The 18,349-nt window shown below is 33.0% G+C and overlaps 1 protein-coding gene across 1 annotated transcript in view; it reads right to left on the minus strand.

Annotated features, from left to right (window-relative positions):
• The window catches only part of IGF2R (insulin like growth factor 2 receptor), a 135,573-nt gene that overhangs the window by 73,174 nt on the left and 44,050 nt on the right, over positions 1-18,349 (minus strand). The window contains exons 3-9 of the mRNA XM_031937531.1: positions 17,683-17,807; positions 16,077-16,175; positions 9,169-9,301; positions 6,583-6,703; positions 4,599-4,704; positions 1,026-1,188; positions 633-810 (exon numbers count right to left, since the gene is read on the minus strand). Of these exons, the coding sequence (XP_031793391.1) occupies positions 633-810; positions 1,026-1,188; positions 4,599-4,704; positions 6,583-6,703; positions 9,169-9,301; positions 16,077-16,175; positions 17,683-17,807 (925 nt within the window). The remainder of the gene's footprint in view (positions 1-632; positions 811-1,025; positions 1,189-4,598; positions 4,705-6,582; positions 6,704-9,168; positions 9,302-16,076; positions 16,176-17,682; positions 17,808-18,349) is intronic.

The following is an 18,349-nucleotide window of genomic DNA, read 5'->3' on the forward strand; positions in this document are numbered from 1 at the left end:
CCTTAATACTTTTATAATTCAGTGTCAACAAATATTATCTCAAAAACAAAACCCACAGATTTGAATTTATGGACATAATTTCATACTAATTTAATTGTAGTACTAACAATGTAAATTACACATTAATCTAATTAATATTTCTGTTGCTTCTATTGAAATGATAACTACTTCTTTTAAAAAATACCAATTTTAATACACAGTATCATTCATCCATACCACACAAATAGATTTCCAACTTAACAGTATTTAAAGGAGCAGCTAGATGGCAGGGTGGAGAGAGAACTGGCCTTGAAGTTAGGAAGAACTGAGTTCAAATCTTGCCTAGACATTTAACATTTCTTAGCTGTGTGACCCTGGGGCAAGTCACTTAAAACCAATTATCTTGTCAAAAAACAAAAACAAAACTCAGTGTTTAGTCATTTGGGTGATTTGATATCAAAACAGCTCTACAAAAACTTCAAGCCTAGTTGTACCAAGAAAAAATGCTGGTTTAAGATCAGTTTTCTGTTTGCTTTGTAGGATTGGGGAGGAGAGACATGAGGAGATAATAAGGTTCTCAAATTTATTATTATTTTTTTAAGCAAATAAACAGAGGTATGTATCATCATCACATAGAAGCCATGATAACACACCGGAGGGTCTGGTTCTGGTATTTTCCAGCCACTTTGACTTGTCCTGACTCATCCTTCTTCACTTGGCAAACAGCAGCTTCTCTTTTACTACTGCAAACCTGAGCATCAGTTTCTCCACATACATTCATATAATAAAAATATTCTTTTCCATCTGCAGCAAAGTATGGTGATTCAATACCTAAAAATAAAAAATAAATCAAAATGAAATAAATTACTTACAAATAAGAATTCCCTTACATTTTCAGGGATCAGAAAGAAACATTTTCCTTCATTTCATGTCATTCAAAATTTCTCATTTAGGTCCCAAACTAAGTTTGACATGATATGCCTAATGATTATACAACTTTACTAATTAATAAAGAGGAGGGCATATGGAGATCATAGTATACATACCTTTCTTCTTGGTGAGAGGGTTAAGGTCAATAGAGATATCATGTTGCTCACTATTCAGAATACAAGTTTTACTTTCCAAATAATCTCTGTGGCAAGCATACTCTGTTACCCATTCAATTTCATATCGACAATTGGATTTAGCAGTAAGCTTAGGAACTGTGCCCTAATAAAACCCAACAGAAAAAAATAGTTATTTAAAAACACAAAGCTCCATCCATGTTTGATGAGCACACACCACAAGCCAAATGGGAGGTTTGCTTTGTTCTCAGTTCAACAAACAAAAGACCAAATATATAAGATTAATTTAGAAATTTTAGCTCACTTTAGAGGATTCCCCAAATATTCATCTCCCTGACTGAATTTAAAATGTAACACTTCAATTTAGACACAACATTCCAAGAAATGAGTAAATTAGAACAAAGTATCTTATAAGGCATAAATAGACTTTACATTACAGAAGACATATTAAATATATGCTATGGAGAGAATTAAACTAGAGAGACAAGTCGCATACACATGCAAATATGCATGCATATCAGAACATTTAACTAGTATCAGAAAATTAATCACACAAAAATAGAAACACATATGAACAATTACTAGCCAAATCTGAATACTAGGAAATGGGGAAGAAACATTTTTGGTGATCAAAATTTTATTAATAAGTTTTAAAGGGAAAAAAAAGGCATTATTCAAAGACTAAAGTAAAACTGCATAAAGATATACTAAAGAGACTTGGATGGTTCCTCATATTTGTGAAACCCAGAATGCTGCAGTAATGTGCCATAGGAAATTAGCTGTGTCCCTTGTCCCAGATCTCATTTATCCTCTCTAAGCCTCAACTTTCTCATCTGTAAAATGAAGGGCTACATAACATCAAAGACCTTCCAGCTCATTAAGTCTACAAATCCATTATCCACAATCTAAAGACTAAAGAGGATTTATTTACTTAACTCTAAAAACAAATGGCCGAAGTTCCATGTGCCCATCATAGGCTTCCCATATGGGCTTTCAGAGGAAACTTATACCTCCAGAAATATTCAAATATGGTCAGTCAACTCACAACCTAAAGAAACCTTCAAAATTATTAAAAGCTTTGATAACATTTATCAAGAATCTAAAGTATCACTGAACTAGACTCAAAATAAAGATTCAATCTGAATCCTGGCCTGTGAAATTTATTTACTTACTTATCTATTTGTGTCATGTTATATCAACTATAAGTTTAAAATTAAACCTCTCCACTAATATGGATTTGACTGATGCCTCAAAATGTGTTCAAAGTATCAATAATCACACTAAAAAGTCCAAGAATGCTAACAAGAGAAATTAAAATTAAATAAGCCCTATATTTTACCTGAACCCTACAAAACTGGCAAAGACAATGAATTGACAAAATTCAATACAGGCTCAACAGACGTGAAAAGAAATTGGAAACAAACTAGATGTCATGTAATGGCTGAGTAAATAGCATATACCTATAGTGCACTGTATATTTCACTAGAAATAACAATGAATATTAAGAATTCAAAGAAATATGGAAAGATTTCTATGAGGAGATGTCTAAAAAGTAATAGTTCAATCAAAATAACAATAAACACACTGATTAGAATGATGTGGTCAAAGATAACAATAACCACTAAAATTCTTGATATACATGGTAAAGGAGAGCAGGAGAATAAGGATAATGTAGGTATTACTAAGTTAAAATCAATATATAAATTGATTCCCCTCCCCCCTGGGGCAATGGGGGTAAAGTGATTTGCCCAGGGTCACACAGCCAGGAAGTGTGAAGTGTCTGAGGCCATATTTGAACTCGGGTCCTCCTGACTTCAGGATTGGTGCTCTAGCCACTGCACCACGTAGCTGTCCTTATATACATTGATTTTGAAAAGAAATTAACAATTGGAAAGTAAGTCTTGGACATGTACCATCTTCAGAGATTTCAACTTACATACCTGTTTTTGTTACAAGTCTTTAGCCAATAGAAGCCAAAATGAAAATTTACAAATCTATATATTAAATGTCTCTACCCAATAAACAGTAAGACCTTCCCTACTTTTCTTTAGTTATACAAACATCCAATTTGCACACAGTAAATGCTTGCTAAATTGAACAAGCCTAAAAGATAATTGCTTTTTGCTAAACACATTATACAAAGATAATGTAATAATATTGTAAAAATTGTTAATTGCATGGATGTGGGTAAATCATTCCTTGATATTTGTCTAGATAAGTTCTTATAGTAAATAACAACTACTACCATCAACAAAAACATATCTGATAGCTAACTTTCTGGAGAGAAGCTCTCCTTTCCAACTTACCTAAGCCACTCCCCAGACACAAGAGGCCATTGCTATAGCTCATGCCATATTACAATTCAGCTTTTAAAAAAAGAAAAAATTACTCCCTTTCCCTCCTCCCAGTTAAGGTTCCTTGATTAGGGGGACCCAGCCCAGTGTTATGTCTATACCTAAAAAAAATTAAAATAAGGATATGAAATTTTTAGGATAAGAGATTACCTTTAATGATAAGGATCGTAGCCACTGTTCTCATAAAAATCAAAAAATAAATAAGTAAATCTGTCTGTGTTAACAGCAAACAAACCTCAATTAAACTGTATTCTTGTTACGGAATATTATTGTTCTATAGGAAACAATCAGCAGGATAATTTCAGAGAGACTGGAGAGACTTATGAATTAAGCAGAACCGGCCTTTTGTAGAAGATTATACTAAGATCAATTCTGATGGACGTGGCTCTCTTCAACAATGAGATGCCTCAGATCAGTTCCAATGATCTTGTGATGATGAGAGCCATCTACACCCAGAGAGAGGACTGTGGGAACTGAGTGTAGATTACAACATAGCATTTTCACACTTTTTGTTGTTGTTTGCTTGCATTTTGTTTTATTTTATTTCCCTTTTTGATTTGATTTTTCTTATGCAACAAGATAATTATATAAATATGTATGCCTATATTGGATTTAACATATTTTTAGCATGTTTAATATATATTGTATTACTTGCCATTTAGGGGAGGGAATGGGGGTGAGGAGGAATTGGAAACAAAGTTTTGCAAGGGCTAACGCTGAAAAATTATCCATGCATATGTTTTGAATATAAAAAGCTTTAATAAAAAATATATTAAAATAAATACATATATAATATATAAAAATAAAAATAAACAAACATAAATAAACATTAACTGTATCTTGTTATCTAAAACAGCGTCTTGCTGAAGAGCTTATTAAATTTGGTACAAATCAAAACTTAGCAAATACAATTTCCTAATTCATAAGAAAATTCCCTACATTGAAGTCTCTCGGATTAATAAAAACAAAAATCAATCAGTAAACTGCTTGTACTTTTGCAATGGCTTCTTTAGCCAAACTTAACTCTACAAGTCTCATTTCAATTTATATGTTTACTTATATAGAAATTTAATCCTTCATTGCTCTTCCCTTTACATCCAATAATGCAAAAACATAGCCAGTCCCAGGGTATGTAAGCTGCATGATAATTCATCAGCAGTTCTAAAGAACTTTAAAGAAACTATGTAATAGAATAACTTACTTCTCTTCTCTCTGATGGACATATAAATGTAATAGTCACTGCTGGAATATGACCATCACAGAAAGTGGGGTGATCTTTCCCTTCTTTCACATAACTAAGGACAAGCCTAAAACAAATTAAACAGAAAATAACAGATTAAAAGTCAAATTTACATTTCAAAAAGAACTATGTCTCCAGAGCTTAGAACATTTACTCATATTTATCAATGTTAGGGCTTAACTAAAAAATTATGAATAACTTCACTTAAAAATTATTTTCCTTATTTCCAAAAACTAAAATCCATGTTGATTTTGAATGAGTACTGTGTGGCTAGAGCATTTAACTGTCCCTTTAAAAAATAAAAAGTAACCCTCCTTTCACAGACATAATATAAATCTTCAGAATAAAAGAAACAGTTCTCAACTTTAAATTTTAATAGTACATAAACTCTTATCCTATAATCAAGCAAAAAACCAAAATAGGAGAAACCCTAGCAAACTACCCGCTTTCCCCCCCCCCCCCAACTAAAAGGCAATAAGTACCACTGGATTAATAAATCACTGATTTAAAAGCTCTTAAGTTCTTCAGTGGGATTTTTCCAAGTAAAGAAGCCACAAAATTTCACACAAAATCATTAAATGGCCAGATTCATATATAATCCAAATTAAAGATCTTACCTTGAAATCTGGAAAAATATTCTGAGGGCCCCTTCTACTGAAGATGTGAATACAGTTTATTAACAAACAACTGAAAAGGCAAAAGCCCATCTTGTTTTATAATGTGTTCCCCAGTTATCTTTCTACTTCAAATGTTATATTCAATACTATTGAAATCCTTTCAGTTGCAATCTGAGAAACAGATGGCAGTAAATAATGTTTTAATTTTTTTTTAAATATATACCAGCAATGCCAGATTACTGAAAATTCCTGAAAGTCTACTACTTGTAGACTTTTAGAGAATCCTAAACTTGTAGACACTGAGGGGGGAGAAAAACACCAATCCATACACTTAGACTGAATCTCGGCTCTTTTTTAAAAACAAGACCAACAGCAGAATGAACCCCACAAAGGTACAGTATTAGCACAAAATATTCACAGTAGATAATATTAAAATAACAACATTTTCTACACTGGATATTATTTGCCATTCCTTCTTTGACACTATTCTCAATCAACTCCAATGACTCTTCTCTTGAGTCTGGGATAAAACAGGAACTTTTTTAGTTTCTAGAGTGCCTTATATTTTCCTAGGCACATCATCAATCCCCCTTCCTGAATTATGCAACCCAATCAACTGCCTGTCTCTGTTCTCATATATAATAATAGTCCATATTCTGTCTGCAAGGCTTTGTGCTGGTGGTCTTATTTCGAAAATATTCTTTCCTTATCTTGACTTGAAAAATCCCTCCTTCCCTTCAAAGTGCAGCTCAACTACTGCCTTTATGCCATCTATGTGATACCATTCCCAAATCCCTCTCTTTCCCTCACTTCTATTTTAGTTCCTTATATTTGTTTCTATTTTTCTTTTTATACTTATTATTTTTATATTTTTACACTTACTCCGCTTCTATGTGTACTTATTATAATCCCCAAAGAGTACATAGCCAACTTGAATACATATGGTTTCATTCTTTACATCCTCAGTGCCTGGCACCTAGTAAGAGCTTAATATTTATTAGTGGTGATGGAATACAAATTCAACAAACAAACAAAAAATTAAATCTACTTAGTTTTGAATTATGAAAAATGTCTAGGACTGACCTCAGCAAATTACCCACTCCTGCAGGAAGCAAAGAGAGAAAACAATCCTAAAAGTAGCACAGGAGATTTGTACAACCAAAGCAGCCACTGATAAGCGTAAAAGCAAAGGCAGTTTTTGGTGCTGAAACGTAAGCACCAGATTAACAAAATGTCAATAATTTTCAGTTCTATACAGAGGCAGAATTTTTCATTTAGATTGTCCTAAAGTAATAACACAAAAGGGAAGACTACTTCTACAGACTAACCTGTCTTTGCCTGCTAATTTCAGACCTTCTTTTGGCCTTCCAACATCATAAGCTTGATTCTCTTTCACCAGGCATGCCGCACTACCTGAGGGACAAAATCGTGTCTCTTGATTTGAGCCACCTAATTTAAAAGAAAAAAAAAAAAAAATCAATAGTGACAGATTACAGAGTAGGTCAACGAACAAGGTTAAGTTTGGGAATCAAGGTTTTTTTTCATGCATGTTGTATTTGTTACCTCCAAACTTCCCATTCTTCCCATATTTCATACCACACTCATTCTATAACTACTCTAAAGTAGACAACTTTGCCCATTTCAAGAAATCAAGGACCTGCGACTTTGATGTGAGAATTCTCTCCCTCATAAAAACTGTAATTCAGTCATAACACAGCAGTGGGCATCAAACTCCAATAGAAACATTTTAGTTTTTTCATTTTAGTATATTCAGGGACACACTCTGCAGTCCTTAGGAGTGTTATTAACCCCAACATGACCTATGGTTATCTGTTTAACGCCTCTGATTTAGTCTTAAATATCAGAGAACTCAGCTGGCTTTTCTATGGTTACTTGGAAAATAAATATCAGAGGCAAATTTTGGACGAGATTTTCCTGACAACAGGAACTCTATACACAATAAAACACAAGATACTGGTTGACCATGAAGGAATTTTAGTTTTCAATGCATCTGAGAAAAAATCCACTCTATAAAAAACTGTTTTTCTCCAAAGGAATGCATTTGAACAGGATGCCCCTAGAACAAGAAAAATCTCAACATAAATTAATACCAAAAAAAGAAAATTATCTTGGATTAGTTTAGATAAAATATTATTCTGTAACACTGGAAAATTTAAAAAAAAAAAAAAAAAAAAAAAAAAAAAAAGCTTTTGAAAATTAGTCTAACTTTTTTAGGTCCAAAACCTGAAATACCAAGATAAGAAATGGGAAATTGGGGGTAGAATTATCAATTTTTTTAAAATTTGTTTTTCACAAGCAGGGCCAGGAGATCATTATACACTTCCAACAACAATACTATATGATGACCAATTCTGATGGATCAGGCCATCCTCAGCAATGAGATCAACCAAATCAGTTCCAATGGAGCAGTAATGAACTGAACCAGCTACACCCAACGAAAAAACTCTGGGAGATTACTAAGAACCATTACATTGAATTCCCAATCCCTATATTTTTGCCCACCTGCATTTTTTATTTCCTTCACAGGCTAATCGTACAATATTTCAGAGTCCAATTCTTTTTGTACGGCAAAATAACGATTTGGTCACGTATACTTATTGTGTATCTAATTTATATTTTAATATATTTAACATCTACTGATCATCCTGCCATCTGGGGGAGGGGCTGGGGGGAAGGAGGGGAAAAATTGGAACAAGAAGTTTGGCAATTGTCAATGCTGTAAAGTTACCCATATATATAACCTGTAAATAAAAGGCTATTAAAAAAATTGTTTTTCAGTTTATAAATTAATAAAAAATACAACTTAAAGAACACAACACACAAGTACTCAGCTAATTCAATAGAGGGTCTTCTTCTAGATTACCACAATTAAAGAAAGTTGGCTCTTGGTTTTCAATATCTTTCCAAAGAAAGCCATGGCTTGAAGAACTGACCATCTTGCCCTTGATAGAAGAGCATAACACTCATCAATTAAAACAGAGCCAAGAACAAGACTGTACTAGGGACTTGGGCCTTTAGAGTTTTAAAAGTTAGTCAACTGGCTCAAAACTTATGGCAACTATTTTTGGCAAAAATCCTAGGGCTCCTGTCAACAGATTCTAGGATGTCTTGGAACACACTCAACAATCAGAAAATGAAGCACTACATGAGTCAGCAGGTACAAAACTTCCCCACCAGGATTCTTCCCTAAAATACAAGGGAGTCACAGCTGTGCCTACTCATCTTCTCCCCTTAGGGCACAGGGCACATCTAGGAGATCTAATTTGATCCTTTTGTGGATCACATTTTCAAAAGGTTACCAGAAAATAGGGCAAAGTCACTATACCCTATTCCAGGGGTCCTCAAACTTTTAAAATAGGGAGCCAGTTCACTGTCCCTCAGACTGTTGGAGAGCCGGACTTTGGTAAAAATAAAAACTTTGTTTTGTGGGCCTTTAAATAAAGAAACTTCATAGCCCTGGGTGAGGGGATAATCATCCTCAGCTGCTGCATCTGGCCCGCGGGCCATAGTTTGAGGACCCCTACCCTATTCCAACTTCCCTATTGCCCAATATCCAGTAACACACTACAATACTAGTCTTGGGATTAAGATCTACCTATGAGAGTCCTGTTGGGCAGAAAGCTAACATAGCACAAGAGCTCCAGCCTGATCAGTGTGATCAAGAACATGCACTGACTGAAATGAAAAACAGAAAACCACTAGATTATGAGTAAGGAGAAGGGGTAAAATACCCATTTTACAGTAGAAAACTGCTACAGTGTTTTAATAAGACTTGATTATAATTGTCGATTTCAAACCAGAAAAGAGTCTGAGAAAGTAGCTTCAGAAACCAAGATTTGAGTCTTCAGAAAATCCAGAACATTACTTCCCCACATACAAACACAGATTCAGACCTATGTCTCTACAGATGTTGATAAACAAGGAAGTATCGTGATCAGAATCATCCACCAAGTAGTTCCCAGAGGTATTGATCAATGGATTCAAATCATGCTTTCTTAACTCTTTATCAAACACATAGCAAGGCACCTAGAAAAAAGAAAAAAGGTCAATAAATAATTTAAAGTTATTCAACAAGTATATTTCATTTACTAAACTGGTATTAAGAATTTTACACTTCATAACATTCAGGTTCCTTTGATTTATCAGTATAATTATTACTTTGTAATTATAAAAGCTATGTACATAAATTAAAGCAAATCTGAAACAAAAATATAATAATATAATAGCTCTAAGGAAAAAGTACACACAAACATGAATTTTGGGGCATCGGCAATACAGGAAAAATAAATGTGTGTACGCACACACACACACAAAACACACAGTCGCATATCTTAATGCAGTAAAAAGCACACATGAGAATGTTTATGATTAAGCTGGTATAGGGAACTCAGGAAGAATAAACTTCCAATGCAAATTAGCATGTGCTTAGCATCTTACCAACTTAAGAGTGTTGTCTAGGGGCACTAAAAAGGTAAGTGGCTTGCTCAGGGTTCCTAATGAAGCCTCATCAGAGGCAGGCCCTGAACAAATGCATTTTTGTCTTGAAGGCCAGCGCTTTTATCCACTGGGCCAGGCAGCCTCTCCTTAAGACATCCTATTATACAGTTTATTAAAAAATCATTTGTTAACTTTATACAGAGAAAGAAGAAAGGATAGTAACATTTTTCACATGTGTCTTGATGAATATGACATAGGTGAATAACTGTTGCTCTTTATGTGAGGCCACTCTCCTCTTTGTGCATTCTACCTGGCCATGATATTTAAAAGCTTTTTCCCAGATTCTGAAGAATTTATATTAACATGAAAATTTTTTTCATCCATACATATTTAATTTTTCTTAGGAATAACACTATCCTAATCACAATTTTCTCAGCAGATGAAGTTTGATAAAAATGTCATTAAACTCATTAGACAATGCAACTCTTCCAAAATCCAGGGGAGGCTTTTTTGGTTATTTCTTTGTGTCATCTTATGTCTTTGGGTCATCTAAATACAATCATACGTCCATAATTACACTTCTGTTTGAAGCCAAATTTCAAGTTTTCATTTGTCACCAATGTATTATTGAAATACATTAGCATCCTTTTAATCCAACCCTTCTAAGGAATATATTAAGTCCATAGTTTTTACTAAGTCATGTCAATTCTGATGACAGTAAAATACTGCCAGTACATAAATCACTTTCAACTCATTGTGCTCATAATGTCCAATCTCCCCTTCTTCTTCTTGTTTACTTTTCAATTATGTCCAATCCTTTGTGACTCCCTTTAGTGGTTTAGTGGTTTGCCATTTCCTTCTACAGTTCATTTTACAGATGAAAAAACTAAGCTAAATTGGGTTAAGTTTCTTGCCCAGAGTCATACAGCTATGGTCTGAGGCCAGATTTGAACACAAGAAGATGAATCTTCCCAGCAGGATAAATATAGAGAGGCTTGGAGAGACTTACATGAACTGATGCTGAGTAAAATGAGCAGAATCAGGAGATCATTATACACTTCAACAACAATACTGTATGAGGATGTATTCTGATGGAAGTAGATTTCTTTGACAAAGAGAAGATCTAATTCAATTCCAAATGATCAATGATGAACATCCAGAGAAGGAACACTGGGAAATGAGTGTGAACTGTTTGCATTTTTGTTTTTCTTCCCAGGTTATTTTTACCTTCTGAATCCAATTCTTCCCATGCAACAAGAGAACTATTCGGTTCTGTACACATATATTGTACCTAGGATATACTATAACATATTTACCATGTATACGATTGCCTACCATCTTGGGGAGGGGGGGGGAGGGAAAAGTCAGAACAGAAGTGAGTGCAAGGGATAATGTTGTAAAAAATTACCCATGCATATGTTCTAGTTCTGGAACTTCATCCATTGTGCCTCCTGGTTGTCCTAAATCTCCCACTTAAAAAAAATTTTTTTTTCTGTTTTTTTTCAACTAAAATAATGTTCAGAGGCAGGTCTATTTTTAAAATCCAGTTACTTAACCTTATACTTGACTTTCATAACTTAAGGCTTGTGGGAAATTTCTAACCCACTAACCTTTTCCTCTACTTCTGTTTTTTTCAGAGATTTCCTTTAGATTTGCCATAGATAGGGTCATACAACTTCATAGAACTGTACTTCTCATAAGATCAGATAGTATACTGAATGATTTCAATAATACTGTTAAAGCAAAGACCTCACAAATTAAAAATTTGCCTTTCACTATGCCAATTACATGTGGAGAGATCAAGGTCCCACTAATGAATTTGGACCTATTAATGCTTTAGATTTATAATCATATATGACAGATATGCTAAAAACATGTTAAAACCCTTAAGCCTGAGAGATGAAGGAAGTGTTTGTCATGCTAGTCAGTGATTCTTTGAAGAGAATAAATCTCTCAGAGTAACAAGGGGTATAAGGTCAATGAGGAAATAAATGAATTTAAATTGTATCTTTTTACTGATATTAATTTGTAATATTCTCTTCTCTTTAAAATTTTTACTTCTTAGTTAGGATGACATAGAAAAACTGTTTCTGACAGCTAGCTAAGAATGGGATCACATTGCAAGCCCTCCAAAACTTAGGTCTGGGCCTGTTTATCCTTTATTCATATATAAATCATATGAGCTAATCACCTAGTAAAAATAAATAAAAAATTAAAGGTCACTGCACCCATAATATGGACAAATTAAGGTAAAATATCTGTTTCACATACTAAATTATTGTGACTATTAATTCAGAAAAGTTGGATTATCTGAGATGGAAATTGAAAAAGAGAAAAGAAGTAATCATGAAAAAAAAAATAAATCCACTTAAATAAAATCAAGCAGTTTTTTGCAAAATATAAAATTGTTTCAGTCAGAATGATGGCAAGAAAAACTGAAGTTAGGGAAATAGCTTTTCCTCAAGTACCTTATTAATAGAAATTTGACCTCGATTAGTAAGATCAAGAACTATCCCTCATCGTAAATGGTCAAAAGAACAGTTTTCAAAAGATGAATTTCAAACTATTGTCAATCATATAAATATGTTGCCAATTACTAATAAGAGACATGCATATGAAAACTCAGCTTTTACTTCATCCTAAGGTGGCAATTGTGATAAAAGTTAAAAATTCAATACTGGACAGATTGCAGAAAAAAAACCTAATACAGTTGACAGAGCTATGAATTTCAATTAAAATAGAAAACAACCTGGCTGGAATTATACAAAAAATGTCCTTTAGCTAGTCAATCTTAACCCCAGAGAATCCATACTATAGCAAGGGTTCTTAAATGTTCTTTTGGCCACAAATCTCCTTTTGCAGTCTGGTAAGGATTACAGACTCCTCAAAATAATGTTTTTGGGGAAAATGTTAAAAATGAAAGATATACTATGTTTAAGCTACATATTGGTGAAAAGAAAGATGAAGGGTTTTTTTCCTTTCAAAGTTTTCAGACCCACTGAAAGTAAGAGTACAAGAAACATAGATTAAGAACCCTTATTTTATAGAACATATATCCCAAAGAGGTCAAAAATAGAAAGAAAAGCTTCATGTATGCTGAAATATTTAAAGAAATATTTCCTAAAGAAGCAAAAAATTTAAAAGGAAGTATATAGAGATCAATTGGAAAATAACTGAATAAATTATGGTATGGTACCACAACTTAGGCATTCCCATTATGATGGGTATCTTTGTTTCAAGTTATTTGATACTGCAAGAAGTGCTGCTAGAAATATTCCAGTGTCTATGTGGCCTTTTTTTTTTTTTTTAATCCTACCTCTTTGTTGATTGATTCAGCTCGGTCAACCAAAATTCCTAAAAAATTTTCAAAGTTGCTCTCACCATGCCTTTTTCATCTTGTATTTGTGAATTTGATTTTTTTTAATCCTAGTGACGTGTGTGTGTGTGTGTGTGTGTGTGTGTGTGTGTACCCATGAACTGTTTTCTTATTAAATGTGGCTCACCATTTAGGCTACCAAAATACTTTTGGACACTAGTTTTTGGATCCACTATATTAGCTAGCTATACCAGCTTTGTGACAGATGCCATCTATATCTCAAAGAAGTCATTCATAAGAAAATTCAGCAATATAGGACTGAGGGTTGATCAATGAGACTTTTCATTAGAGATCTTCTCTAAGCTGACATCATACATCATTAAAGGCACTTCTTTAGTTTACACAATCAATTCTCAATCCATCTAACTGTTTTAATATTTAATATATATATCCCTATCTTGTCCATAAGGATAGCACAAGACTCTGCTAAATGTTTTGCTAAATCCAGATAGACTATATCTATAGCATCATTTTGATCTGGCATAATCTGACGTGACCTGCTTGATGAAGCCATGACGGCTTTGAGTAACCTTCATTTTCTAAAGGTTCACAAAAATCTCTTCTCAACTTTATCAGAAATTGACTCAGACTCAAAGTTCATTTGGTTCAAATTTTCAGATCCCCTTTTCCCTTCTCCCTTTTGTTCAGCAGGCTTTTGTCCTTCTCCTATACTCCTATATACTTTATTTTTCTTTTATACAAGATTTTTTAAAGCTCACTAACAGATCAGTAATTTCAGTACATAGAGAGGGTGACTTATTCAGTATTAGTGTACTAATAGACTAATATTTTAAAGTCAATTTCAAAACTGAGATGAGATGATTTAATACTACAATGAAATTGTTCTAAAAAGGAATTGAGATTTATATCTGAAAGAAATGAAAACAAAAAGGACATCATCTAGAAAAACAGAGAAGGAAAATGAGTGCTTAGCAATATCTTTGAAAAAACTTTTTTTTTCCTTAGCAGAAGGAAGATAAGAGGGATATTTAGATAATAAAAACCAATGGCAGGGTAAAACAAGAAAATGAAAACCAAAAAGGAGAAGTGTGAGAACAAAACTAGGTCAGAAGTCCAAAAAAGAAAATTAAAAACGATGTGACTAGTTTGCTAAAGGACACAGCTATGACTATTTCTAAAGCAACTTCAAGAATATCTCAATTAGTTACTTTAAAAGGAAATTATTTCCCCTTAAGAAAATATTTGAGCTCCTAGTATGATGGAAAGAAGACTGGACTGGCAACCTAGAGACTTCAGTTGCAGTGCCAGATCTTTTTAGACCTCTGTGATCTCTTAAACCAATCATCAAGTCTCTCAAACTTCTCTTTTCCAAATCAAATAGATTAGATGATTTCTAAGGATCCATCCAGTTTTAAGATTCTTTACTCAAGCATTCATTTCCTATTAAATTAAAAATAAGAATGGGTATGACATACAAACTTTGGTTGAGATAAGGGATATCACTTATGTATTCCCTTCAGATAAAGTAGGGTAACTGGAGAATTAACAGTGATTTCCATCTCAAAATATCGTCTGCCCAAAAATTCACAAGCTTCGTCATTCTCAACCAATATTTTTCCCTCTATCTGTTCTACTCCATTCAAGAATGGAGCTATTTGTCTCTCCTCTGCCTCTCTGTTGTCATGTCTTCTTTTTGCCTCTTTTTTTTAACTGCTTCACAAGGCTGAAAAAGGTAGCATTAAATTTTTTTACAGTATTTACAGCTTTCTTTACTATCTGTGGCAGTCCTTTAACATATGTTATCAAAAGAAACAGAATCTCTTTTTAAAAAAATAAGTTAAATGTATTTTTCATAGCAGTAAAACAACAGAATCGAGAATTAGAAATAATATATCTCACATTTTCTAGTCATTTCTAGTCATTCTAGTCATTTCTAATCATGCAAAGTATATGTCTCTCTATAACCTTGTGATAGACAGAATAAGTATTTTTTTCTGCCTCTCTCTTTTTTTCTGTTGGTCTAGAACTACATAGGTAAATCCCTAATGGAGAAAATCTACAATTTTTAGCTTTAGATAGTCGTGTAGAACAGTGAGAGGTTGAGTGACTTGCTCTACAGGTATGTTTCCAAAGTGGGGCTTAAAGCTAGGTCTTCCAAGGCTCACTTTCTATCCACTGATCTATTCTAACAAAACTGAAATTGAGACAAGTCCCTAACACAAAGTCACCCAGCCAGTAAGTGTCAAAAACAGGATATGAACAGACATCAGTCATCACTTCTCTTTCATTTTCATAGAAGGTAGATTTCAGAGATAATTAGATGATAAAAAGAAAAGCAAGACTACAGACATTAGTGAAGAATATATACTCTATAATAAGGTATGAGCAAAATATTAAGATAAAGGGGCTTTGAATGAGTTTGCCCGAAATATAAAATGGGAAACCAGTAGGAAACAAAAGAGGCCAAAATCAAGTAACCTGGAGAAGAATTTGAAAGCAACAGTAAGAATATTAGATCCCATTATGCATAGTTTAATTAGAAATAGCTGTTGTGTTATTTTAAAAAAAAAAAATGAAATAGTCAAAGCAGGTAAAGAAGGTATCTATGATGAAGAATACATAGAGATTACAAGTTCATGCAGAGACATATGTAATAATCCAGGATCTTTATCCTGATGACTCATTTATTTAAAATGAATAATTTAGTCATAACTAGTATAACATTTAACCCATAGAGCTTGAGAAGACAATTTATTAAATAATGCCCAGGATGTTATAGTCTATGTCATATATGTAAAAAGGCCTAAAACTAAAATTACCAATCTAAGTATTATGCCCTTTAAAATTAGGATATCTCATTCTACTTATATACTGTTCAAAACTATTTTAAATAGGCAACTAAGATATACTAGCTTTGTTAAACTGGGGTGTGATAATTAAAATGATCTTTGTCTCTCAAAATGAGCATTTCAACCCTTGTATATCACTACAATTTATCTAGTAAACATGCAAAATTTTACTTGTTACCTCTTTATTAGCTTTAAATGTGTCTTTCTTGCAGGCCACAGTAGTTCTCCATTCAAAGTAATGTACACATTCTGTTGAGGTGACAAATTCAGGCGCTCCCTATTTTAAAAAATTATAAAAATCAAAACCACAATAATAAAATGGTTTTTAGAGATTCTTTAAAATTTTTAAAGTTTCTTCAAAATAAAATCAAGATGATTTAAAGGTTTTAGTCCATTTCTATATCAAAGGGTCACTTGGCATTGTCTTAATCACTTTGTCACAACCTTCAATGCATTATAGATTTCTCAACTGTACCACTGTTAATATGTTAACATACAACTGTGATAATTAAGCCATGCAGTCTTTTCTATTCTTGAATTGCAGATTTTTCCCATTAATCAAAAATCATTTATATCAAAGCTAAGTTCTATACCATAAGCTGAGTTGGAAGACTCTTATCCCTTTAAACTCAATCCAAATTTTGGTTCTTTCCATGAAGAATTACTTATGTTGATATTCAATTTCAGAATAAATGCAAATATAATTTATCTTCAGATGTCTTAGAAGATAACAGGTTTCAGGATGATCAACTCCAAATGGCCTAGTAATATGTCTCAGAAGAAAGCACAAGACTAGATGCATCTCCTATTTGTCGACTTTTAGCTTCTTGTGGACCAAAGATGGAATTAATTAAAAGAAGCCAATTAGCTAAAATTTAATTGTTAGGTGCTTTTCATAAAGCATGGATTTTACAGCATTACAAGGAATTGAGACAATTGAGTAACCCAGATTGATCAAAAATTAATAAGAGTTCTACTTTCAAATTCCTTCAGGTGAAAAATTATGGCATCAGTACTTTTAAATATTTTAAAAAATTAAAAATTAAAAAAATTTAAATATATATATATATACACATATATATACATATACATACATACATACATACATAGAGAAAGGGCGGGGGGGGGGGAGGGGCGGAGAGAGACACAGACAAGAGAATGAGAATATTCCTCACCCCATATTTCTGAACACTGAGGTTATCTGCTGTGCTTTGGGCAGATTTAAATTGGTTATCCTATCAATAGGCAATCACAACATCACTACAGTTGCTCATAAAAATGAGCTTGGGGACTTCTTAACAGCCCTTAACCCCTCAAATACAAAAAGCTGTTTCTCAAAAGAAAGTTGTTTCCCAAAAAAATCCTCTTATTAATTACCATTGATGGCAACAGACTAATCAAATGACTGTATGCTCAGTTTTTTTTTTTTAATTTAATTTCTTTATACATTCAAATCCACTTTAACATTTAGTAGTTTCTCAGGGGTTATAAGCTCTACTGCCTCTTCCCCCTCCATTCCCCTTCTTTCATCTTCTTCTCCCCCAGGAAGGAAGGAAGCTACTTAAGAACACAACAATTCCCCTACAACTAACTTACCTACTCTAATTCATCACTCTCTAGATAATTTCAAGTCTCACTAGGTAGTATAGGAGTCATATTTAGCTTTCAGTAAAAAAGAGTCCTTTTAGTTTTGCTTATTTTTTCACTTTTGACCAGAATACACAACTAAACACACTTGTTACAAGATAACAGCCAAGATGTAGAATGAATCTATGTTGACTAACCAGTGTTTTTCCACATAAAAAGGCAATACTACTATGCACTGTTGTCCCTGTATCTTGCTGGAGACAGGAATCCTCTGTATTGAATTCCATCAAGGATTTGGTTCCATTTTTCAAAGTTAAGTCTCCTATGAAGGGGAAAAAGAAAAAGTCAACTATAAAATAGATATATCTCAAACATAATTCCAGTGAAATACAAAAACGGTTGTAGGATTTTTTAATTGAGTTTTACTTAGCAACTTATAGAAACATACAATCAAACTATGCAACAAAGTGTTTCTAAATGTACTGTCATTAAAATTAATTCTCTGAAGTTCCTGATTTAAATGTTACTGTGCAAGCATTACTTGTAATGGGGATATAGTAGAAACCTTCCTAATACAAGGGTATGAAGCAAGGATGCCCATTACTACTCTTATTTTTCAATAATGTACTAAAAATGTTATTTATAATAATATCAAAGGAAAAGAAAATGAAGAAATTAAAATAGGCAATGAGGAAACAAAACTATCACTCTGAAGATGATATGTTATACCTGGAGAACCACAAAAAAATCAACTAAAAATTATTTGAAATTATTAATTTTAGCAAAGTTGCAAAAAAAAAAAAAAAAAAAAAAAAACACATAAAAATTATCAGTATTCCCATTTTTATCAAAGTCCAGCAACAA

This window comes from Sarcophilus harrisii, chromosome 4 (assembly GCF_902635505.1).
Source record: "Sarcophilus harrisii chromosome 4, mSarHar1.11, whole genome shotgun sequence".
Taxonomy (NCBI): domain Eukaryota; kingdom Metazoa; phylum Chordata; class Mammalia; order Dasyuromorphia; family Dasyuridae; genus Sarcophilus; species Sarcophilus harrisii.